Source organism: Podarcis gaigeae (assembly GCF_964106915.1).
Source record: "Podarcis gaigeae genome assembly, chromosome: 6".
NCBI lineage: Eukaryota > Metazoa > Chordata > Lepidosauria > Squamata > Lacertidae > Podarcis > Podarcis gaigeae.
In genome coordinates this window covers 61,164,700-61,189,503 of record NC_139682.1, presented here as the reverse complement: position 1 = coordinate 61,189,503, position 24,804 = coordinate 61,164,700, and the positions used below count along the sequence as shown (strand labels likewise).

Genomic DNA, 24,804 nt, shown 5'->3' with positions numbered 1-24,804 from the left:
AAAATGCAATGTCTATACCTGGTGAGGGGGAGCAAGAGTCAAACTAAATTAACGAAGTCTACCTTTGCAGCATTTGCCTCAATGAGCTTCGAATGTTTGTTGCTGCTGGCACCCATACTGATAGTGGAAGAAACAGATGCTTTGCAACTTGGAGCTGAGGAACACTGTGAAGAAGTCTTGCAGTGACCTACAATTGCAGAGTTTTATTTATAGCACCTTATTTATGAATATTTACATTCATCAAGTGAGAAAATAGATACAGAATGATAAATATACCGTATAGTAGTTAATCTGGTCTGGTAAACTGATTTGTGTTTTGCTGGGCCACTATATGCACTGGAAAAATTTGGTATCTGCTTTGATTTGCACTGAACCTGCCAAGTCTACTGGTAATGAATCTCCAACCCAGCAGCTGCCAAGTGATATTTGCACTAAAAGATTAGAGAATCTATCAAATCTATTAATTCAAACATTAAATAACCCATATCACAAAGTTGGTGTCATATAATACTGTGCTAAATCTTATCAGGGTAAGGCCAAATTTAAATTGTAAACTGCCCTTTTATTAAATAGAGTGGACATTCTGCCAGCTTTCAGTGAACCAGCGACTCATAATGCAGGAAAAGTTCATTTGCCAAAACACAACATATGGAAGATCTCTGGTCAAAGGTTTGCTCTTAGCTTATTTGGAAAAAAACAAACTGCAAGTAAGGTTTAGAAGACATGAAAGCCAAACTGTAGCTTGCTTCTTCTGTGGCATTGCAACAGCAGCAGAAGAGTGCTATTGGGATATGCTGTGTGAATGGGGTCACTCAAACATTAATCAGCTAATGCTAGAGAAAGAAAAATGCTGAAGTGAGGGATGTAGCAAAACTTCTTCTGAGCCTAGGGCTTTGGAAATACCAGAGAGACATTTCTACCATTGATAAAGCAAATATTTTTAGTGAAATAAATGAACACACATTTCAAAAAAGAGAGAAAAAAATCTATATCCAAGGTGTCATGCAGAGGGGAAATGACACTCTATGAAGTAGAGCTTTCTTGTTTGAAAAATTATTACCTCTTTTTAGCATTGGTTTGGATTCTGTTTTCCTTGCAGTTTTTGGTATTGTTTTTGATATTGGTGATGTAGCCAGTTCTGATGAAGTCTCAAGCTGGCTTCCAAACTGCTGACGCTTCAGTTTACTGTCAACCTCCAGTTTCTCTAGTGCGTTCTTCAGACATTGCTCATTGGTTGTCATATACAATTTACAAAACTGTAAACAAAACACACACACACCTTAGTCTCTTAAGTATTTTAGAAGGAAAATAAACAAAGGCACTACTAAGCAAGGAATAGATCAACAGATAAAAAGTATTTCTTCTGTTAGTACAATCCTCATCTTGCTTTCATGAATCAAACTGACCACTCTCCAGTGGCACAATAAAATGGAGACATGATTCAATGAGGAGATCATACAACTGAGAGAAAATAAAAATGAAAGGTACCTGAAGATAAGATTTATATTGTCTACCAGACATATTTGTGGGCAGACTGGCTTTTTATGTCTAATTTTAAATGAAGGAATTTTCTTTTCTATGAGTCTGGATGGGAAACCTTAATGAACAACATAGTCATTTCAGATAAGGTAAACTCCAAGATTAACAAACTCCAGATAACATAAAATTAACAGTTGCATTTTTTAAAAGAACATTGCTTTAGCTACGGCCAGAAAGATAGTATTGTGATAGATGACACTGCATACTCGGGAAAGTATTTGGAAAGAACTGCCTTTAATCAACACTTATTTTACACATATACATTCCTTATCCTATTTTTCTTTGTTAAAAAAGGGATGTTCTTCTATATTCACTGTGAACTCTTATGAGAAAAAGGCATTGTCAATATAGCTCGATGGGATACTACTCCTGTTCTGACACTCTACACTCCTTCTATTTTTAAGTATTAAGCTTGATGTCTGCCATAAATATATAGTTGTATATAGGGTTGTGTCCAAAGGTTTATGTTTGCAAGCAGAACTGAATTCTGCTCACGCAATGGGATATTACCTGCCTCTCCTCCCCCTGCAGTCTACAAAATCTGCTTTGGAGGACTGGGCGGACCCTGCAGAGCAGATCTGGGGTGTGAGTGAAGTTTGCGGGGAGGAGAGGGGTGACTTACTGCATGAGCACAAGTCTGCCAGTGCAAGTTTGGATTTCACTGATACATGTATGATCTAGCTAAGATCCTTGCATTGCAGGGAGTTAGACTAGATGACCCTTGGGGTCCCTTCCAACTCTATATTTCTATTGTTCTAATACACTCAGGCTGACAGTGACTCTCCCTTTAGTAAAAAGCTTCTTCATTTCTAGCATATTGAAAGAGTGTCACATGACAGAAATGACTGCATATTCAGAGAAGCTCTTCCATTTGCACAAGTTCCTTCTCAAGAGATTCTTACAGCCGACTAGAGTTTCCATGCTACAGCATGTATCTTCCTTATTTATCATGGTTGTCATACTATAACACAACCTCTGATGTACTGTGGTGCCTCACTGTGAGAAGTCTTACACTCCCTTGCCAAGCAGCACATTGAATAGCACCAATACATTTTCTCCCTCCACTCCTGGTACTTTGCATCCAAGACACAGTGTGTGATAAGATATTTATAAGTACTAGCTACATTACCATATTAATAAGCATACTTCAAGGTTGCAAACCTATACCTTTACTTTGTCAAAGGCCAGCCACACTGAGCTCTATTGTTCATGTCTGCAACATGAAGAGCTGTTCTAATATATCACAACTAAAAACTTGCAATTTTTTAGTGCCTGACATACTTTTCTCTGAAAGCATGCACTGACAATCAGATCCTCTAACACCTATGTATCACATTCTGAACTGCTGTAACCTCCTTTGAAAGGATTACTAAAAGGTGACCAGAAAACTTTGACACCATGGAAATATCCTATTAGGCGTTTAAGAACCAAATCACTCTCACTTATTCAGCCTCACCTCTTTCTTGTTTAAGCCCCCTATTCCGACTCCCAGTCAAGACTGCACCACATTGAAGACCTTTCCTGAGGGTTTAGTGGGAAAGAGAGGGCAGGAAATCCCCAATACAAAAGCATATGTATGTTCAAGTAACTTTAGATACAAACCTATGTAGTCTTATCCACTATACCTTGTAATAATCAAACTTTCCATCACTGTTCACTTCCACCAATTCGGTGATTGCATTAACTTCATCATGGGTCATTTTTTCACCTCTCTGCAAAAAAACAAAAAAAACAAACAAAAAAAAGTCAGCTTCAGTTGCAAAGCAATGAAGGGAAAACACTGCAATATTTAGTTATTATGCCTCCCCACAAACAGTAATGATTTATTAAAGTTTAAACATATTTCCCCTGTGGTTTATATGAATTGTTAAAAGTATCAGTCCTAACTACCCTTTGAGGTACTTACAGTTGTAAGAAGTTTATACAGCTCATTATGTAAAATACAGCCCTCATTATTTATATCTATTTTTGCAAATGCTTTGAGCAACTCTGTTTTCCTAACAGGTTCTTCTTGTTTTAAGATGAAGCAAAAATCATCAAAATTCAGTGTGGTGGTTTGCAGTGTCCAGTATTTATTAACTGTCTTCTGAGATGGATTTCTTCCAGCTTGCTGAAGTACTGCAAAATAAAGCAAAAAAAAAAAAAAAAAAGCATTTAGTGACACTGACAAGACGGTGTATATATCATTTTCTTAAAACACTCTGTAAGTAGCTACTACTGAAAATTACTCTTTTCTACTCCTGTAACAAGGGACGCGGGTGGCGCTGTGGGTAAAACCTCAGCACCTAGGACTTGCCGATCGTATGGTCGGCAGTTCGAATCCCCGCGGCGGGGTGAGCTCCTGTCGTTCGGTCCCAGCTCCTGCCCACCTAGCAGTTCGAAAGCACCCTTAAGTGCAAGTAGATAAATAGGGACCGCTTACCAGCGGGAAGGTAAACGGAGTTTCCGTGTGCTGCGCTGGTGCAGGCTTGCCAGAGCAGCTTCGTCACACTGGCCACATGACCCAGAAGTGTCCTCGGACAGCGCTGGCCCCCGGCCTCTTAAGCGAGATGGGCGCGCAACCCCAGAGTCGGTCACGACTGGCCCATACAGGTAGGGGTACCCTTACCTTTAGCTTTACTCCTGTAACCCCACTGTGCATTAAAGGCCCACCAGTGCAATTCCAGGAGGTATTTAATAGCTAGTATTTGTGCAATCTTTCCTGATGCAGCAGGTGCTGGTGCAAGAACAATGTGACTACCAGGGCTGGTCCAAGACATTTTGGCACCTGAGAGTGAACTACAAAATAACCACTAGCAGGGGGAAAAGGAATGAATGAAGATCTACAACAGGAACAAGAGGGTAATAAGTATATATATTGGAAACAAGGGTGGGAGGAGACAAAGTATTGCCTCCGATTTGCCAAAACGCTGCTGTAGAGGCATCATGGGGGGGGGGGGCAGCTGTCAAGGAGGCAGCGCATCCAGCCTCCAAGGATGTTTTGCAGCTGTTGCTGATATTATGTTTAAGAGCTTGAAACTGCCTAATGGAACTTTCAGCTTCTTTCCCTTTCTAATAGCAAACCCCAATGATGAGTAACAAACTACTTTGGAATTCTGCCTATATTCAAAAACAGTTTGTCCGGAAGGCTTTTGTTTTAAAAGTGAAGTCTAAAGGCCTGTTGGGCATTTGAATCTAGTTGCATGGGTTGCTGAATTGTGGTAATTGCCTGCAAGGTACATTTTGCTATGCGGGTGGGTTTAGCTTCTTGGGAGGCAATTTGGCATCCCTCTTCAAGATGATATTCATTTTTTTAAATTATTTTTCTAAAAAACACTTTAAAACTCCAACTCTCTTGAAATATATTGTGAAATTCTGTTGGTTGGTATATTATTTATACTTACTGGGAACTCAGTACTTTCTGTGAACTGCTAACTAGTCTCCTCAGACTATTTTTATAAGAAGTTATTTTCTTGTACTCTTTAAATGTACCTGATAAAAAGACTTGGACTCTGATAAGTGTCTACAGAGACATTTTAGCTCAGGACATTACATTTCATAAAATAAGTACAACTCATATAAACAAGAGTTTGAAGAACCAGGTTGTAGATTACAAAGCAGAATCTGTGTTATTAATCAAACACCATATAACCAATGCCATTCTGGTGATTTTATTCCTAGCCAGAACTGAACTCTAAGCCTCGACACAAATCTGTAATGGGCTAAAACATGTTTGTTTGTTTTTTTCTAAAGATCCAGACATCTCGTTAAGAATATGGAAAGCTTGAACTCTCCGTTGTCTTTCCTAAACTGACCTTGAAGTGCACATGGCCAAACACATGCACTCTTCCCAAGTGACATATGGACAGAGATGAAAGAAATAGCATAAAAAAGAGCGAGTGAGCATTTGTTCACACCATTCATATTTAAAATCCAGATTATCTGATGCTAACAGATTTACAAACTGATTCTACTAGCCTGATATTAGAGTCACGTCATGTAAGGCTAATGTATAAGAACTTTGCCTCTGAAATCATCAGAGTATTCTGTAAAAATGTAGAAGGTGGGATGTAAAGTACAATGATCCTCTGATGTATATTGATGCCAATATATAACTAATTAATAGCATCAACTGCAAAGAAAGGACATTACAACAGGATGCAGTGTTTATCAAATTTTTTATACTTTAAAGCCTCAGCGCCTAGGACTTGCCGATCGAAAGGTCGGCGGTTCGAATCCCTGCGGCGGGGTGCGCTCCCGCTGCTCGGTCCCAGCGCCTGCCAACCTAGCAGTTCGAAAGCACCTCCGGGTGCAAGTAGATAAATAGGGACCGCTTACCAGCGGGAAGGTAAACGGCGTTTCCGTGTGCGGCTCTGGCTCGCCAGAGCAGCGATGTCACGCTGGCCACGTGACCCGGAAGTGTCTCCGGACAGCGCTGGCCCCTGGCCTCTTGAGTGAGATGGGCGCACAACCCCAGAGTCTGTCAAGACTGGCCCATACGGGCAGGGGTACCTTTACCTTTACCTTTAAACTTATGCTACCATCTATGTAACATTCCAATGCACCACCAATAATCTGTTCCACAGGTGAATTTGTGTACACAACCATGTCTTTACTGTCCTTTCTGTCTCCTATGTCATTTAGTTTCTATATGAAACCATTGGGAGCTGTCATCTGGGGATTTGGAACATGGTGTCGTAAGTATGCTGATGACATGTGACTTTATTTCTTCATTCCATTGGAATCAGGAAAGGCTGCAAAAGTGTTGGACGCGTATCTGGAGGTAGTGATGAACTGGATGGGGGCCAAAAAACTGAGGTTGAATCCTCATAAAATAGAATGCTGTAGATGGGTAGTTCCCATGTCTGGTCATTAAGTGTACATCCTGTTCTGAGCAGCGTTTTGCTACCCTTGAATATGAGGTTTGCAGTTTAGGAGTATTCCAACTTATCACTGGATTCCAACTTGTTAATGGAGTCTCAAATAGCTTCTGCATCTAGGAGCGCTTATGCCCAGATTAGGCTGGTTCATCAGCTACAGCTGCTCCTGGACTGGGACAGCTTGGTCTCAGTTGTCCATGCTATAGTGACCTCCTGCTAGGACCACTGTAATGTGCTCTATGTGTGGCTGTCCTTGAAGATGGTCCAGAAGCTGCATCTAGTACAGAATGTGGCAGCTAGGTAGATAAATGAGGCAGTCCAATGGGACCCCAGTCCTGAAAGGACTGCACTGACTACCAGGGAGTTACTGGGCTCAATTCAAGGCATTAGTACTACCATATAAAGCGCTAAATGGCTTCAGGCCCAAGTACTGAAAAGAGCATCTTCCCCAATACCAACCATATCAGACTATTATGATTGGCAAGTGAGGCCTCGCTGTTGGTGCCACCACTGGGAAATACTTGGTTGGCACTGAGCTGTTGCAGGGACTTTTCATTGGTGGTCCCTCAGTTGTGCCCTGCCTAGTAAGGTGTGCCTGTCTCTAACTTTCTGGATAAATTTGAAAACCTTCTGAGCCCCACACTGAGCAAAAGATTCCTGCATTGCAGTGGTTGGACAAGACGACCCCCATGAACCCTTCCAACTCTACAATTCTATTATTCTAGATCATGCTGGAATGATTTTTTTTTTAAAAAGAAACTGATGTCTTGGTTTATAATTGATATGCAACTTTTCCCATGAACAATAGAATTATACTGATTTATACAGCATAGCTATTAATCTATGCATGCAGAATGAGTAGGGTTGTGTCCTTTCTGTGTATCCATCAAAAACAATATGCAAAGTGGCTATTATTTTTGTCACTCAGTGGAAATAAACTTACTTCTCCTCACCTTTCATAGGGAGAATTGAGTTAGGTACAGATACTATTTTGATCACAGTAAGATGCTTGGCCTGATTTTCTTTCCTTGGGCCTCCCTAGCGTGTCCCCCCTAGTGTGCAGCAAGGGTAGGACATCTGGGGTTCTCCCTGAAGCACTTCAGTACAGTGGCGTAGCGTGGGTTGTCAGCACCCGGGACAAGGCAAGTAATTTGTGCCCCCTAACCCGTGGATTTGCGCCCCGTAGCCCATGGATTTGCGCCCCCTAACCCTAACCCCCAGATGTTGTGCCCGGTGCGGCCGGCCCCCCCTGCACCCCCCACGCTACGCCACTGCTTCAGTGAGTGTCCACCCAACAGTGCTTTGATTATAGAGAAATATGGCACATGAATCGTATCAAGGTTTCTTAGCACTCAAATATATTATCGACTGCTGGAATTCAAGATTTCTCCTAAACTGATCACAACTTTAAAAAATACACTCACCCAAACACAGTTGTTCTTTTGATTTAATGTTTTCTAAGCTGCTTTTGAAGACAGCTAAATAGGCTGCTCTGCAGTTCTTATAAAATGTCTCCTCTTCATAATTCTGGGATCTTTTTGCTTGAGAACTTTCCTGGGCGGGGGTCTGATCACTGAAGAGGGATGCATTGCTCTCCTGACTGCCAGCCATCCTGTGAATAATGCAAACATATCTAGAGCCTATTTCTTTTATTTGCATATTTCAGTATCACATCACCATCTGTCCATCCCTCTCAGGTGGGAGGGAGTGTTTACTGGACTTTGCTGTGAGCTTCTGCTTCTGCAAAAATGGGAATAGTCTGCAAATATGCTTTGACGTATATGTTTGCATTTCTTTTTAGAATATTTATTTACCTTTGATAGCCATCATTTTCAAAGCCATTCACAATAATAAAATCAGATTTGCAGGTGTCTCATATTGCCCTCACAATGATAGACCCAGCATACCACACACTGTCTAATCTACAAAATGATATCGTATGGCTCCTTGTTCTGTTTCTATCAAAAGCTGTGGCAACGAAGGGTGGTCTGTGGAGTGGAGTTGTTTTTCAAAGCCCCCTTTCCCCAGTCCCCGAGGTTTTCTGCAGCCCTGCGGAAAGTATCATTGGCTCCCAACTCTTAGAACTCTCCAGAGAAATGGAGGTTCTCTACCCAGCTCTCTTGCTGGAGTGGTGGTGGCTAAAGGAGGTCCTGGGGAGAAGCTATTTTAGAAAACCTGGAGTTCCTCTGAAACAGCTGGGAAATTCTCATTATTCTATAAAAGTTTACACATTACACTGTAACACAATATAGATGCAGTGGAGAATGAGGCATGAAGGTGGGATTATTATGGCAGGACATCCCATAATGACTAAGACTTGCTCTGCAACAAAGTATTTTTTACCTTATCTTTTTAAAATCCATCTCATGCCTGGCATGAGTGCATAGTAGGTGCAGGAAAAACACCCAAAATTCTTGTACTTGCAAGCTCCCTGAGTTGTGTGCATCTGCTGCCTCACACCAGAATCAGCTTTTGGCATACCACTGAAAATGCCATTTCCCCAGTATCTACCAATGTGCGTTGAAAGATGAATCCTGCATGTGGCTGGCAGGTGCACTTGACCAGCTGCCTGCGGGCGAGCAGCCAACATGTGCTGGATTGCCATGTGAATAGGCTTCTCATTCTATTGAAATGGATTTGATTAAACACAAATCCTGGCTTTGATGAAATGTATGAGAATTTCTGTCCCTAGCAAAGGCAACATTTCTACCTTAAGCTGATCTAAAACTGGTGGTTTATAAGGTAGTGGTTTCCAAACTTTTGACCTTCAAGGTACCATTTCCACAGCAACTCATCTGTCAAACAAGCCCTGAACATCCACCATGAAGCTCCCTGAATTCCAAGTGATTCTGAGGCATGTTCTAGAATAAGCTCAGCTAACACAATGCACTAGTTTACCTTACCATTGCCCCATGCCCTGTACCCTAAACACACTCAACACTTCCCTGTGGCTCTTTGTTGCAGGGAAAGATCTATTCTAGGAAGCTTGTTCACCACTGCCATTTTTTTCACCTAGGAAACCAGATTAACCTCAAAGGAAGCTCAAGGATTCTCCTAAGCATGATCTGAAAATCCAAGGTTTAAATATTAAGGTGTGCAACAGCAGAAGTGTGAACATCTTGAAAGGGAATGGGTAGAAACTACTTCATTAACCTTTACATTCAAGATTCTAACAGGACTCTTCTCCAGGTCAGCTGTGTAAATCAGGAATTCACCTGAATAAAGAAGGACAATCAGACTGGAACACAGTAAGTGTGTTTAGGTAGACAAGAAGAAATCTAGAACAGGCAAAGGGTAGGTTAATCAGGATTCAGGTGAGATAGGAGGCTCACCAAAAAAGAGCAACAGAATAAAATATATGCTGCTGCCACACACTGAGTCAGGCCGATGGGCCATCTAGTTCAGGTACCTGTTTTATTTCCTCCATAAGACTGATAGCATCTTTGTGGGGGGATTATTTAGATTAGAAAAGTTGTGATTTCAGAAACAGAGGAAATGTAGCACCTGATTCTATGTACAGCTGACTGAGTGATTAGGCTGCAATTTTATGCATGCTTATATGAAAGTAATGTCCACAGAAATTAATAATATTACTTTCTTCCAAATAAATGGGTTATAGGCATGAGGGTGGCAGTCTGATTGTCTTTGGGGCAGTTTATTTCAAAAGGGCCAAGTGGATTATATGCAAGTGTTCTAACTTAATGGGTTTGTGAATTGGGCAGCCCATCACATGCAGTAGCTGCCTGGATGAAGAACCTAATAGCGCAACAGAAGAAAATTGTATAGAATAAAAGGACCACATAAATGCATTTTCTTTTTAAATAATTGATATAATTCTGCACAGCCTTTCCTCACGTATGGTTAGTAAATGTCAATAGTAATTTTCTTCTATAACAAAGGTGATGAGGGTTTTTAGAAGGCCATCACAGAGGGGCATTAAATCGTGTGCTACTGTTGGTCTAACAGCCTGCAACATTATTTTATCCAGTGCTGACTTCTGAAAATATATTCCACTATAATAAATTGAATATTTCAAGTTCAATAACAAGACAACAACATAGGTAGGGTCCCCTTCAGGACTCATTGGAGCCTTACTCAGGAGGCCTAAATCACTCGCACCTTCTTGAGTTATATAGGCCTTTTACACTTGGGAAAGAAAGATAATAATCGCTTATCATGGATGAAGTACCCTATTTATAATGCACAGACCTCCTTGCCTGACAGTTTCATATTACAGTGGCATAAGAAGGACCCAACAGGGACACAGTCCAGTTACTGCAAACGGGTGTCACTATAATAATTAAGCACCAGTGTTAGCACACACAAAGGAAAGCGAGTTCTAGCCAATGAGGGAAAAGAGAATAAATGTTAATTTTCCAGTAACCAGTTTTATCAAATATGAACACTTGTTTATGCTCCTCAGTTCTCTCATTACTTAGCCATTTCTTATTTGGGCAGCTGTGCAGCACAGAGATGTTTCCAATATGTTACTCAACGTGCAGCATGCAAGAGTTATTTAGTAGAGGGAAGCTCTCTTGCTAAGGTTATTAAAATATAAACTTCACTGATAGTGCACTACAGAAATATAGACTAGGGAACAATTTTGTAGCATCTACTGTTGGTGGCTGTAGACAATCTGACTGAATTTTCAAATTCTAATTTCTGTTATTTCAACATAGAATAGATGGCATTAAAATCTCACACCTACATTTCCCCCCATTATTTATTTAAAATAACTGCCCTTTCCAATTGTACTTCTGTGCCAATGCAGCCAGACTGGAACACACCATACACTTCCAGAAGCCAGCCTCAATTTAAATTGAATGTACTTGGGAGTTAAAGCATGTCCAAATGATATTCTTCCTGGGACCTGAATGTACTAGATGCAGCACGTCCAGTTCCAACAAAGGAAGACTTTGCCAGTCCCCACACCTGTCCACACTTGTGGCATTACAGAATCAGGCAATGTTTTTTTACACAGAGGAATACTGAACAACACCTTCCACATACTATGTCCTTTTCTCAAACACTGCTTACTAAGTGCCTACTTCCAAACAGGGTAAACATTCCATAAATGCTTACTGGTATATTTATAAATAAGTTCAATTAAAATACTTGGGATTGAAGTATACTGCAAAAATATTCACTCTGAATAACCATTTCCTAGACTCCAAAGTCAAAATCGATGACCAGGAGCAAGACGCTAATTAGCCCTCAGTGCACACAGAGGAGAAGATGGGTGATGTGATGAACAGAAGAACAAAGTAATAGGCTGTATCCTAATTTTAATACATTAAATTTTATGGGTAAATGCTGCCAAAATTTGCTTGCATTATTGTGGAAAACTGGCTGCCTAAGAAGAACTCTCCCAATACTTACTGAAGGAAGAAGTTTTCCCTGCTAACACAACTCATTTGTGTGATACTATATTAAAGAAGTCCTGAAGACAAACAGTGTTTGGATTATTCTCAGCAGTACACTCCCTCTGTAAAAGCCATGGGTATAGCCAGGATATTGTTAGGGGGAAGGCTTTTGTTAGTGGGGCAGGCCTTTTGTTGGGGGGGGGGCAGGACGTCAGTTTGCTATGTATTTTTATTGATTTGGGGGGCTGCTGTCCCCCGCCTTGGCTACACCCATGTGAAGCCACATTCTTTCAAAAGGCCCTTACAGACCAATCCATGTTGACTCAGAAGTAAGCCCCATAATTCTATGTGATTTATTTTCAGATAATTAAGCACACAACTGTAAGCACACAAGTAAGCACACAACTGCATTCAAAATCCTCTGTGGAGATGTTAAAAATCTGCATAGAGTCAATGCAGCTAAGGTGGATCAAGCCTTCTATCCCTACCTCCAGCCTCCAGTGTACAAGTTATACATGCATGACTGCACGAGTTTAATGTACACAGGAAGTCAACACACAGGACACCAGGGGTGGTAAAGACAGGGAACAGGGCTTAAATCAGACGAGACACTGTCAACTGCACAGACAATTCCTTATTCTACCATGCAGACCAGCCCCTAAATCAGTGCGCGCAGTTGACAAGTAATGCGTGGTTTGGGAGGATGACATACTCAGTGGTGTAGCGTGGGGGGTGCAGGGGGGGCCGGCCGCACCGGGCGCAACATCTGGGGGTTAGGGTTAGGGGACGCAAATCCACGGGTTAGGGGGCGCAAATTACTTGCCTTGCCCCGGGTGCTGACAACCCACGCTACGCCACTGGACATACTGAATCATCTGATTCAAGGATTGTAAGGAAATTGTAACCCTAGAGCAGGCATGTCCAACAAGTAGATCTGGTAGATCGCAGGGTGTTCCTGGTAGATCCTGGTAGATCTCTGGCCCCTCAGTGACCTCCTTCCCCGCCCCCCCAAAAAAACCTCAACAACTCAGGCTTCCTAAAAAAGCTCAAGAACTTTGGTCCATCCAACGACAATGGGTAGATCACTGCCAGTGTTTTTATACTGTGAGTAGAACACAGTCTATTGGGAGTTGGACGTGCCTGCCCTAGAGTAAGGCACATCTAGTTTCGACTTCTCTACAGTTTCCTTGCCATGCACGGGAAATAAATATGCCTGATCAAAACCTGTAACCAAACCCCAGTGAACCAACTCCTACCATAATAAAAGATGTCACAACATTTTATGGTCCTTTTTGGGGGGGGTCATGTGAAGTGCCCTAATATCTTGTGATGAGGGGCGGAACATAAATGTAATTAATTAATTAATTAATTAATTATCACTAGTGCTATTTTTTTTAATAGAAAAAGAGGTGCAGGAGCTCACCAGGAACACTTCCCTTCTTCTTCTCTTGGGATAGCAATGGCGCTCACCTGAGAGGCGCCGGAACTGAGTTCCTGTGAGTTCCCTCTGGGGGGGGGGAAGCCCTGATAATAACGACGACAACAACAACAACAACAGGTCTTTAAACTTTGCCAGATGGAGCTCCAAAACCCAATGCCGAAGTCAGGGCTTGGGCTGTGATCTGCATAAGTGCATCTAGGCACCACCAAAAAAGCCTTTTCCTCATCTCTGCAGAGGAATAGCTTCCCAGCTACCCCCCCCCCCCCAAAAAAATAACATTTTACCTGAGAACATAAGAAAATGCACGCACTCCCAGTTTACCCCCCAAAAGCGGCAAACTACTTGACCGTGACTCTTTATTTGGACCAACCCGGATCTTAAATCCGAATTCCGTGACTTGAAGCCACTTCGCTTTTGCCAGTCTTTGACACGCTTGTGAGAACAGCCGTTATAACCATGGTGATAATGAGAGGGGCGGAGGTTGTGAGGGGGGGGGCGCAGAGAGAGAGAGAATATAAAGGACGATGAGACGAGAAGCAAATGAGAAGAAAGTCCGACCTGGCCTTGGGCGTTTTTTTGCGGCCCTGCCTTCTTTGTCGCCGTCGCCTAGTAACCCGCGACTGCCTTTGCCAGGCCGGGCCGAGACCCGGAGCTTCCAGGGCCCGCCTTCTTCTTCCACGCAGACTGGCCGTGTTTCTACCCGGAGCGCTTTGAGAGCTGCACGGCGGGAATCTCAGTTTCGGCGTCGAGGGCGGGGAAGGCGAAGAAGCGCGCCGGGCGCTGGACATGCCGTGAGTCGCGGGCGGGGTGAGGGGTAGCTGGATAGACGGGCAGGACCTCGTGGGCCCACGGGGCATTTCATCCCCCCAACAGCCGCCCCTTCCCTTCCTTATATGCATTTCATTTCAACTGGAGAGAGCCAGAGTTTAGCCTTATGTAGGTTTTTTGTATACCTGTTTAGGGAAGTTTTAAATGTTTGATGTTTTGTCGCTTTATTATTATTATTATTATTATTATTATTATTATTATTATTATTATTCTGTTGGGAGCTGCCCAGAGTGGGCGGGGTACATAGCTGTCAACATTTTCCTTTTTTTTAAGGGAAATTCCCTTATTCCGAATAGGATTCCTCGCAAGAAAAGGGAAAAGTTGACAGCTATGGCGGGATATAAATAATATATTATTATTATTATTATTATTATTATTATTATTATTATTATTATTTTATTATTCAAGGCTGAGGGCTTCCTTGCACGGGTCTTCGTCTACTACTCCAACAAGTTCTCGATGCAATCGGAGTACATTAGTAGTGCTTCGGTTTCTTTTGTGGTGCTTCTCCAATTAGGCTACCATATATCCCTGTTGATGTCTCTGAGCACATCAAAAGCAGGACAGAAATATAAGCAGGAACCGTTGTGGTGTGAAAAGCTGTTTTATTTCAGCTGCTGGTTGTTTACGGCGGTATACGCACGGGTTGGGAATGAAGCGGTGTGACTGCTGCCCCCACAAACTGCCATCTCATTGTGAATGCTCAATAAAAAGGACTCATGGAAGGGAACCTTAGGAAGAAACAGGGATGGCAGATGTGCATCCAAGCCAGAGCCAGCCCTGTCATTAGGCAGGGTGAAGCCACTGCCTCAGGTGGCAGAACACACACCCCGGTGCCCCATCGCCACCATTGGTGCCGATCGGGGGCAAGATCATGTCTATCTTGCCCCAAATTGGCAAGATCTTGCCCAGAGTTGGCGCCGATGGTGTGCCACTTCTGTCAGTGACAGATGTGACAAAGCTTGCAGCAGTGCAGGTAGCGATGGCAGGAGCAGGTAGGTGGTGTGGGAGTGGCAGGACAAGGTGGCACTTCCCATTTCTCTTCAAGTGGTGAAACAGGATGCAGCGCCCCTGCTCTGAGCATATGTAGAGTGTTTTCTGCTTACCAATACAAAGCTTAATCAGACCCTACAGTGTGTGGGATTGCTTGCTACAGAATAGGTGAAAATATATGCCTTCCAGGCACAAAGCCATTTTAAGTATGTTTGCTCAGTTGAAAATCCCACTAAGGACACAGTCCTGATCTCACTTTCCTTGGAGTTAGCCCCATTGAATACAGTCTGACTTACTTCAGACTAGATGTGGTTAGGATTGTGCTTTGAGTTTAATGAGACTTATCCTTAAGTGGGTTTAGGTCTGCAACATTGCCCAACACATTAAACACAAATGTTTGAAGATACAGAATTAAGAGTATGTAATAAAAATCCTGCTGTTCCATCCATTTTCGAAGTATTTTGTTGCATATTAGTGGTCATTGAAGCAGTACATAAATGTGTTTCTCTCATACATTAGTTTTGCTTGTGTGTTTATTATTGATACATGTAGCACCAGGCATTCTATATAGAGCTAGAAAGAAAGGTCCCTGTTCTGACAAGCTTATAGCCAGACAGAACAATTCAGGGAGCCTGTGGTGCAATGGGTCAGTGCATCTGACAGTTAACCAGAAGGTTGGTGGTTCAGGCCCACCCAGGGACAGCTGTGGGCAGGATTCCTGCATTGCAGGGGGTTGGACTAGATGACCCTGAGGGTCCCTTCTAACTCTACAATTCTATGTTTCTAACTGGGCAGATGCACTTGTGCATTTCTTGTGTGAGGTAGGCTACATCCTACCTGTTCCTGATTATGGGGGCTGGGGTGGCATTGTATACTTTCATTATCAGCCCTTCCATGGTCTCCAGTGAATCAGAATAAGGCAGCTGTGTATGTTCCTCTGAAGCAGGGCACCTTAAGATGATAGGAATTGGTAGAGTAGTGCATATGGAGGGGTCAATAGACATTTAAGGCATGCTATCTTTGAGTACAATCATGGAGATGACTGCTGATAGAAGAGTTGGTCATAACCTCTTCAGGGTATAGCATAGGCTTCTCAGAACACTGCTGACTATCTCTAAAGTGTGATGGGGTTTGATAGTTTCCTTTGTCATTAAAAATAGTGTTGGAGAGAAGAATAATGGGCCTCGCTTCTCCTCAAGTCCTACAATAGTTCAATACTAAATCTAAAGTAGCATATCATGGTTACGGAAGTTCTGATAAGAAGTATATGGAAGACAACTAGTGTTGCTGCGAGTAATCAATAAGCTATCGCAGAGCACACTCCTAACCAATCCCCTGATGCTGATGGCTGGAAGGAGTTAGGATTGTGGCTTGGTGTCTCTCTGTTGGCTTCTACCAGCAGAGAGGAGTGCTGCCAGTGCAGATGATCTCTGCCATGGTGGAGACCCCAGTTGCACCCAGGCAGGTGGATAGTGTTAAGCCTCAAAATGAGGCATTACAAGGGGAAGCACCAAATCCAAAGCCCCATGGAACTGGGTCCCTCAGCCACATGAGCCTGCAACTAGCATATCGAGAAAGGAAAAAAATGCCCTCCACCTTTGTCCCTGGTTGGTGTGTGCTGAGGTGGCAGGACTTATGATCCAGTGGTGGATATTGCACCCCACTCTTCTTTGAGCCCACTTAGGAGTGCTCTTTCACTCATTAGTTACCTCCCTTAAGTACATTGACAAATAGTGAGCATAACCAACTATAACTTATGAATGGACAGATGGGATGGAAGGACGAAGGCATTTCCCCAAAGGGTCCATCTGCCATACCATTCCATGGAACTGGTAAATAGAAGCATTTAGCTGTTGCTCTTCCTGGACTCCTAAGTTAAACTAACTTTGCATGCAGTCCTATACATATACTGTGTTTATTTGGGAATACATCTCATGGAACGCAATAGGACTGATTTATGCCTAGATATGCATAGGACTGCATTGTTAGTCTCTGTCCAACCCAGAGTCAATGATGACTAGAATTCACATTTTCATGCATTTCCTTTGTTAAACTGTGGCAGTCTAGTTTGAATGACAGGCTAGTCCATCTTAAATATAATTTATTTTCTGATACTGATATCCTATGAGGCATAAACAGTGATGTGAAATAAACAAATTCTTCTAATGCGACTTTTTTCATAGTGGAGCCTTGAATGAATTTCCCACCCTTTAAATTGGCACTAGTGCTCCTACCTGCCTCTGTTAGTGCATTGGGGAGGAAAGCATTTATGTTTGGCACAGTGGTAGTTGGTGCCTGTTTGGACTTGTATGGTGGAAGGCAAGGAGGCCACCACTAGGTGGAGCCAGAGCTAATGGCAGGTAGTGCCTACTACCGTAATTCTAGTTTTGTCCCCATCCTTTTTGCTGAGTTCCTGCTACTTTGTTTAGCTGCTGTGAAAAGTCACTGTTTTACTTGCAGGTTGTCCAACCCAAGCTTGTGGTTCAGCTTTCCCAGACAAACCCTAAGCTATGAACCACAGGACAATTTTTTATTATCGCTCATGGTTAATCTGCAGAGAGCTAAATCATGAGCCTACATGCAAAACCAAACCATGGTTTAGCCCAGCATGGAATAGCAGTAAAATGGCTGTAATCTCCTCTCCAGGAGCCCATGCATTGTGTGATGTCCAAACCAGGCCTATAACTACTACCAGCCAAAGTCACTGGAAGATTTTAAATAGCATAGTGCTTGACCATTCTGCCACTTTTTTTGTCAAGTCTTTTTTCTCCAGGTTGCTATAATTTAATGTGATTTTCATGTAGTTCTTCATTTATCCTAATCATAAAGCTACCTTGAGTCCAGATTCAGCTGTACTTTGGCTTCCAGCTTCCTCTGAAGTCCGTCATAAAAACTTCCATCATAGCATGCCTTAGTATAGCATGCAAATACATGGTCCCCTAGAGCACCTTTGCAGAGTGAATGTATTAGCGTATAAAATGTTTCTCTGCTGCCACTGGGGTGGAAGATGTAATGGAGTCTACATTCCTTAAGCAATATGAGGCACTATATTTAAAAAGAAACATGATGTTAAGAATTTTTGTCAAACTGTTTCAGCTTTGACTATCCCTTGGCAAGAATGTGGATGGCTTTTTAATATAAAAAAATGTAAATCTTGCACAGTATAGTTAGTCTGCTTTTTAAGACAAAAATGTTTTTCAGTGATCTATTTTCAACATAAGATGTTAAACTGGAACTAGCATAGTACAGTCATGTTTCAAATATGCTTTTAAACTTTCTTTCTATGGTTCACCTTGAAGAATGACAAGGTTACAAAAATGCATTGAGTGAAATCATTTCAGACTGTGGCCCTGCTGGAATGCCAAGCCATTTATGCTTGCAGAATCTGGGCTTTGTTAAACCTTATGAGCATTTTTAGCATTGAGATCTTGGTTACTAAATCAAAATGCCCTATTCCTAATATGGTGCCTGCGCCTTTTTTATTCTGAAATGAAATGTTTCTGCAAACCTTGTTTAATCTAAAATAATCTTCTGAAGCTTTTATTGGATGATTTTAAGGGTTTTTAGTTGCTTTATATAAAAAGGCCTTTAACTGTTGTTTAAGATTTAAGAATGTACTTTAAAAGTTGGAGTTGTCTCTGGGAAAAAATAGTCTTAATTTATGTTGACCTTTCCTTCCTTTGAGTATTTAGTCTGCATTCAATAAAATTTTGATGACTGCTCTTTAGAAGACAGCTGTACGATGTAAAGTATTATAAATATTCAGCTTTCCATTCCTAGTGTTGCCATTAACAGCTGGGCATCCAGTTCAGCAGAACAGATTTTACAGAGAAAGCTTGGCGTGTTCCTGAATCAGTATAGTGAAGAACACGAGAAAATAGTTTCGTATGGTTTAGGGACCTGTAAAGACATAGAGCATCTGTTCCCTAGTTAAGTCAAAGTCTAGTAGCATTGAATCATGTTAAGAGCTAAAATGATGAGAAGAACTACTTTTTTCACCTTGAATGTACTGGTGGTTAAATGCCTAGTACATTATTTCTGTGAACAGCAAAATAATTGCAACACCTACACAGAAGGTAAGTTGTTATGCACGTCCGTATAATCTCATTCTTTATCAGTTTTATATAAAAAGCAATTGTTTTTGTTGTTATTTTTTTGGTAGTGTGACATTGGGAGAGTGGACAGGTTGGGGGGGGGCAATCAGGATAGGATCAAATTTTCAAAGCGTGTTCAAAAACTATATGCCATGTATGAGGTTAGTTTTACTAGTGTAAAAAATGCTATATGTGGTCTGATAATCACTGATAAGGTTATCAATATAAACTTTGCTTTTGAAATATGATAATCCTTGCTCCCCCCTTTCTTTTCTAGTGCTAAGAAAGCTCTGAAGTTGGAAAGCCTTGCCATGGGAAAAGTAAGTGTGTGTTTGTGTGTGTGTGGCACCCACTGCGATTAAATTATTTTCTAGGATATACATAAATGATCAGCAGTTCAGTGAGACTATCATAAATTACTTGGCAATCTGCAGTAAAGCATTCCTGAATATGGAAAAGAATTGACTGCCAGACGTCTTTGGGAGAAAAACTATTCTTATATAATATTCGGACTTTGCCTACATGAAGCAATTGGCTATAACTGAGGAGACTGCAGTGGTTGTTTTTTATTATGTACACGCCTCTCTCAAATGAGTTAGGGACCTTTGTGAAATCATTTATTAGAAATTAGTTCCGTAATTTGTGAAGCAAATGCAGTGCCATCTCTCTGTACATATAACAATATGGGATTATGATAATGCCGTAATCTGCATATTATAAACTGCAAAATTGAAATGAAAACATTAAAGACATTTTTATGTTGAGAATATAATTACCTCTCTCAGCTAATCTAACATAATGAAACGATAAAGTACTAACACTGCAATAAATTTCCCCTACAGTTATCACAATAAAAATAAAATTGTACTGTTGCTGTCCCCCACCCCCACCCCATCTCTCTCTCTGATAAAATGTGGCCATTCCGTTTTTCCAGTGCCATCATGTCACGACATATGCCAGTTTATTATCTTCCAATACCAACTGTGGGCGTTGCTATGAACAATAATGCAGAGGAGTTCATTGGGCAGGTAGCCTTTAAGGAGGCAAAATTGGTGGGGGGAAATGTATACCTAAATGTTTGGTAAATAAAATGAGCCTCCTGTTTTGTTTCTACATACCAACAGTTTCTTTATAGATGGTAGTCTTCAGAGGTCTCAGTGGTACTTAGCAAAATTGGAAACTTGGCAGTGTTAAAAATCTTCTGTGTACTTTTTGTATTTAAACAAAGGTGACAAAATACAGCAGGGGCACTAACAAAAATCATTAGCAATTTAATTAGCAATTTAGTTTTCCATTACCCACCTTGTTGTGCTCTGAATACAGCTGTGACTGTAATTTTGCATCTGCTTCCTTGGTTGGAGTAGCATTTTTGGAGGCGAGCAGTCCAGCTTGAAATGATTCTGTTCCACCCTAAAGCTATTTTTCCTTCTGAAATGCAAATTAAAAGGGGGGAAATGTCTGTGTTGAGATTTAACTATTTAGGAAGTTTCTAGTGTCAAAATTTCTTCATTGAAAGCTTGAGGTTTCAGGTTTTCCAAAATTCATTGATGGAATTAATTTCTAAAGCTGTCTATGAAGCAGAATTATTATTATTGTTAGTATAAATGGTGTATCCTTATCCAGAGTTTTAAAATAATTGAAATAGTTATGTGAAAAAGAAAGAGGAAAGGGAGAAAATGGTTTATTATATGTTTCAGAAACACGCATAGGAGTTTACTATCAGTCATTTCCAGTTGAAACAAAGGTGGCTATTCTGCAGCTCTCCAGATGTTGTTGGACTACAACTCCCATAAGCCCCAGTCAGCATAGCCCGGGGTCAGAAGTGAAGGGAGTTGGAAGACAATAACATCTAGAGAGCCAAACGTTAGTCCTTCCTGCACTGAGAAATGTTAATTGTCACTCTTTACTTTTCCTAACTCTGTGTGTTTACTCAGAAGACAGTCCTACTTGGTTCAGTGAGGTCTCCTTCCAAGCAAATGAGTGTAGGATTACACCTTAATTATTCCTTTGGTTTCTTTACTTATGGCATCTGTATGCTGCCACATAACAATAAACTTCTTGGGCTGGGTTACAATAAATAAGTAAAATCCCTAACAACAATTTAAATACAACATAAAACCATAAAGTAAAAAATATTACAAAATCAAAACTCAGTGTACACACACACACACACACACACACACACACACGCGTACACACACCAAATGAAGACACAGGCTTAAAATTGAAGGGTCCACACTACATAAGTACCTGATGTTGAAAAGAGCCCAAAGATGGCTTCAGGCAAGCTTCCATGGGAAGGCTCCCAGGTACTCCAACTCCATAGTCCTGTGCAAACAGTACTCCAGTATACCTGAACTTGTGATTTTACAGCTGTCTGATCTATTTTTAGTGTTTTACCTGATTGTCTTGTTCCTAATAGTATATTTCTTTTAACTCAAGTTTGCTTTGGAAGATTTGTTTTAGAATCGGGTTATAAATAACACCAATCTATCAGTCTGCAAAATACTAAAATATATATTTTTAACTTACTCCAGGTGTAGCACATTTTCTGCATCTCATGCCATACTGTTGGCAGGGATTATTTTGATGAGCGGGTCATTTGGGAAGAGCCATGCCAATGCTGTACCCCTTTGGTGACTCATGGGGCTTAAAGTGGCTAGTTCCCAAGTGATTCTTTCATTCAGATTTTGCTGATGTGACGTAGGATCCAGTGCATGGGTGATGTTTACATTAGGCCTACATCTATGGAGTCACCCAAATAGGCCACAAGCAATTCAACAGAATATGGCTATATTGCAGCCTTATACATGAGACCACAGAAGTCACTAGTTTGCAGAAAAAAAGAAAAAAAGAAAAAAGTTTATTAGTCTGCTGGGGGTTGGCAGAGGAAGGAAGGCAAGCTCTTCCCTTCTTGCAGTAGCCCTGTACTAGTCATGAAAGAGGGGATTTTCTTCTCTGGCAGTCCACTTGGCATCTGTGCTCAGTGCAGAGGGAGTGATGAAGCTCTTCATCCTTTTTTCACCTGCTCACTTGTCTACATGCAGTTTCTTCCTGCCTATTACTTCTAGGCTAGTGGTTTAAATACGAGGCTGCTGTGTTATAAATTGAGGATTGGTAGGCTAATCCACTAATATTTTCACACCAAACCTAGTATTTATACAAAACATGTAAAGATCAAGGAGCCTTGGATGGTTAAGTTCAGTCAAAGGCGACTATGAAGTGCGGCACTCATCTTGCTTCAGGCTGAGGGAGCTGGCGTTTGTCCACAGACAGCTTTCTGGGTCATGTGGCCAGCATTATTAAACCGCTTCTGGCTCAACAGAACACTGTGATGGAAGCCAGAGCACACGGAAACACTGTTTACCTTTCTGCCGCAGCGGTACCTATTTACCTACTTGCACTGGCATGCTTTCGAACTGCTAGGTTGGCAGAAGCTGGGACAGAGCAACAGGAGCTCACCCCGTCACGTGGATTCAAACCAGCAACCTTCTGATCAGCAAGCCCAAGAGACTAGGTGGTTTAGACCACAGCGCCACCCGCTCTCAAAATTTGGAATCGCCGAGCATTTACAGTCATAGTTCTGGAGTATTAAGGAGCAGCAGTGTTTTACTGTAGGGCAAGGATGGGGAACCTGTGGTCTTCCAGATGTTCTTGGATCACAACTTATTTAATTATTGACCATTGGCCATTTGCACTTAGGCTGATGGGAGTTGGAGTTCAGCAACATCTGGAAGGCTTGCTATAAGGCAAGTTTTGTGCTATTTATATAGCTTCACCTTTCAGAGTCACCTTTCTAAAAGACCATTTCAGTTGGAACATGAGAGGTAGTTTGCTCATTTCATTTGATTGTTCTTTCCACTAATGTGATAGGTGGCCCTGAGTGTTGTAGCTATTTTCCTTCATCAGGAATTGTTAAACAAAAAGTTAACATCTTGTGTTAGTCCCTTGGAATAGATGGGTGGGCTTGAAAATCATTTGATTCTTTTTTGTTTGCATAAAGGACTAAACATGAAACTCATGTTACCAGCACAAGGACTAGAAACATAGTTTGTTCTAGGAACTTGAGCTTTGAAGTGTTAAAGTGTGTGGGATACCTAAAAATGCACCGAGAGGCATGATTCCCCACATCTGTTATAGGAGAATTCTATAGCCTGCCTTGACTAGAAATATAAAGGCAGAATTGGATATTGTCAAGGTTGAAAAGGAAAACATGAATGTGCTTTACACTGCATAATAATCCTGTACAGGTTGTTTTGTTACCATTATTTATTATTCTTTAGGTGTCTGCAACACCATTGCCAAGGAGTAAGAAGAATCTCAAGTCTTATTCACCAACAACAGGAACGTGCCCAATCAGTCCTTTTTCAACTCCCAGGAGCAGTAATGTACAAGAGCATGGAAATGGTCTATCAAATGGTTAGTTGAACATTCTCTCCTACTTATTGCAGAATTTTTCTGGTTATTGACCAAGTCAAATTCTTTATTTAGTAATTTATGTCTTCTTCGGTAATTCTGATTCCTTCCACCCACGAATATGAATTTGGATCTTTATGGTAAAGTCCAGCTTTTCTGCAGCCTTCACAAACCTCTTCAACAATTCTCCTCTGACTAGTTTTGCTTACTTTTGCTCGCTGAGGAGAATCAAGCAGTGGCATAACTAGCCGCTTCGGCGCCTGGGGCAGCATGTGCGTTCTGCGCATAGGGGGCATGGCAAGCTGTTGGCAGGGCAGGGCGTGCTGCCAGAGTCCTAGTTCCTGAGCTGCCGTGTTCTGTTTGGGCGCCCTGTGGGCCTGTGTTGCTTTTTCAAGCAGCGCAGAGCCTGCACAGAGTCTTCCCGCTGCCTCCCCCCGAGGCCGTTTAGGGCTTTAAAGGTCAGCACCAACACTTTGAATTGTGCTTGGAAACGTACTGGCCCAGTGTGACACCCCCCCCCCCCAGCTACACAACTGGAATCAGGCATTGAATTTAATGGAACCAAATTTCTCACTGTGTAGAGTGGGCAGAGTTTGTTAATCCAGCGAGTTTGTGCTGTTACTAGTTCCCTGCCCTTTGAAACTTGCTATGATAACATTTAACAGGTTTGGCATCTGTATTGGGGAAAGTAAAGAAGGTCTTACCTGCCCTGTACAATGGAACTGAGGGTGCTGCCTTGTGTATAGGGTGACCGTCGGTCTCCCTAGCTCAGTGGTGACTACACTGACTGGCAACAGATCTCCAAGGTTTCAGGCAGGGATCCCACCCAGCCCTGATAAGAAATGGTGAGGATTGAACCTGGGTCCTTCTGCATTCAAATTATATGCTCTGACACTGAGCCCTGTAATGATGGCTAATCATATTTTAATAATGCTGAACCCTGCATTAATTTGTCTGTGTGTCTGATCTTGTGCAAATCTTCTAACCTTTTACCGTCAGTCTACATCATCATACATGCACAATCTTTTTCAGGCTTATGCAAGTTCTTTACAGTGAACATTTGCAGTACAAGGTAGCACAAAGGTTTATACCTCAACTAAGTCATCATAGGAGGGAGCATCCGTTCCACTAATGAAGCACTTCTACCAGCAGAAGGGGAATAGTATGGTTCCCTCTTCTCCCCTCCACTTTTGTTTGTGGAAAATCTGCCCTGAAGGATCCTCCACTTGGGAATCTTTACTGGATCCCGCCTCTCTCTGTCAACAGAAGGC

General features: G+C 41.8%; 2 protein-coding genes and 1 long non-coding RNA gene across 8 annotated transcripts in view; 2 read left to right on the top strand and 1 right to left on the bottom strand.

The window, feature by feature from the left end:
* The window catches only part of LOC310846431, a 46,091-nt gene extending 40,518 nt beyond the window's left edge, over positions 1 to 5,573 (top strand). Inside the window, exons 2-3 of the long non-coding RNA XR_014565294.1 lie at positions 4,253 to 4,380; positions 5,272 to 5,573. This is a non-coding gene — a long non-coding RNA (uncharacterized lncRNA). The remainder of the gene's footprint in view (positions 1 to 4,252; positions 4,381 to 5,271) is intronic.
* Positions 1 to 13,980, bottom strand: part of EFCAB7 (EF-hand calcium binding domain 7) — a 34,595-nt gene extending 20,615 nt beyond the window's left edge. Inside the window, exons 1-7 of one of the 6 annotated variants that reach the window (XR_014565282.1) lie at positions 13,487 to 13,893; positions 13,185 to 13,285; positions 7,823 to 8,010; positions 3,446 to 3,657; positions 3,165 to 3,251; positions 1,061 to 1,256; positions 63 to 187 (exon numbers count right to left, since the gene is read on the bottom strand). Coding sequence is in view for 5 of the 6 variants with exons in the window: in XM_083742868.1 (XP_083598994.1) it covers positions 63 to 187; positions 1,061 to 1,256; positions 3,165 to 3,251; positions 3,446 to 3,657; positions 7,823 to 8,057 (855 nt within the window). In the remaining variant the exon portion in view is untranslated. Of the gene's footprint in view, positions 1 to 62; positions 188 to 1,060; positions 1,257 to 3,164; positions 3,252 to 3,445; positions 3,658 to 7,822; positions 8,073 to 9,613; positions 9,677 to 13,184; positions 13,286 to 13,486 lie in introns of those variants that run through there. The other 5 variants (XM_083742870.1, XM_083742872.1, XM_083742869.1 and 2 more) reach the window with 5 other exon arrangements.
* The window catches only part of ITGB3BP (integrin subunit beta 3 binding protein), a 33,634-nt gene continuing 20,398 nt past the window's right edge, over positions 11,569 to 24,804 (top strand). The window contains 4 exon segments of the mRNA XM_083742883.1: positions 11,569 to 11,632; positions 11,635 to 11,662; positions 19,395 to 19,437; positions 23,401 to 23,536. Of these exon segments, the coding sequence (XP_083599009.1) occupies positions 11,584 to 11,632; positions 11,635 to 11,662; positions 19,395 to 19,437; positions 23,401 to 23,536 (256 nt within the window). The 5' untranslated portion in view covers positions 11,569 to 11,583.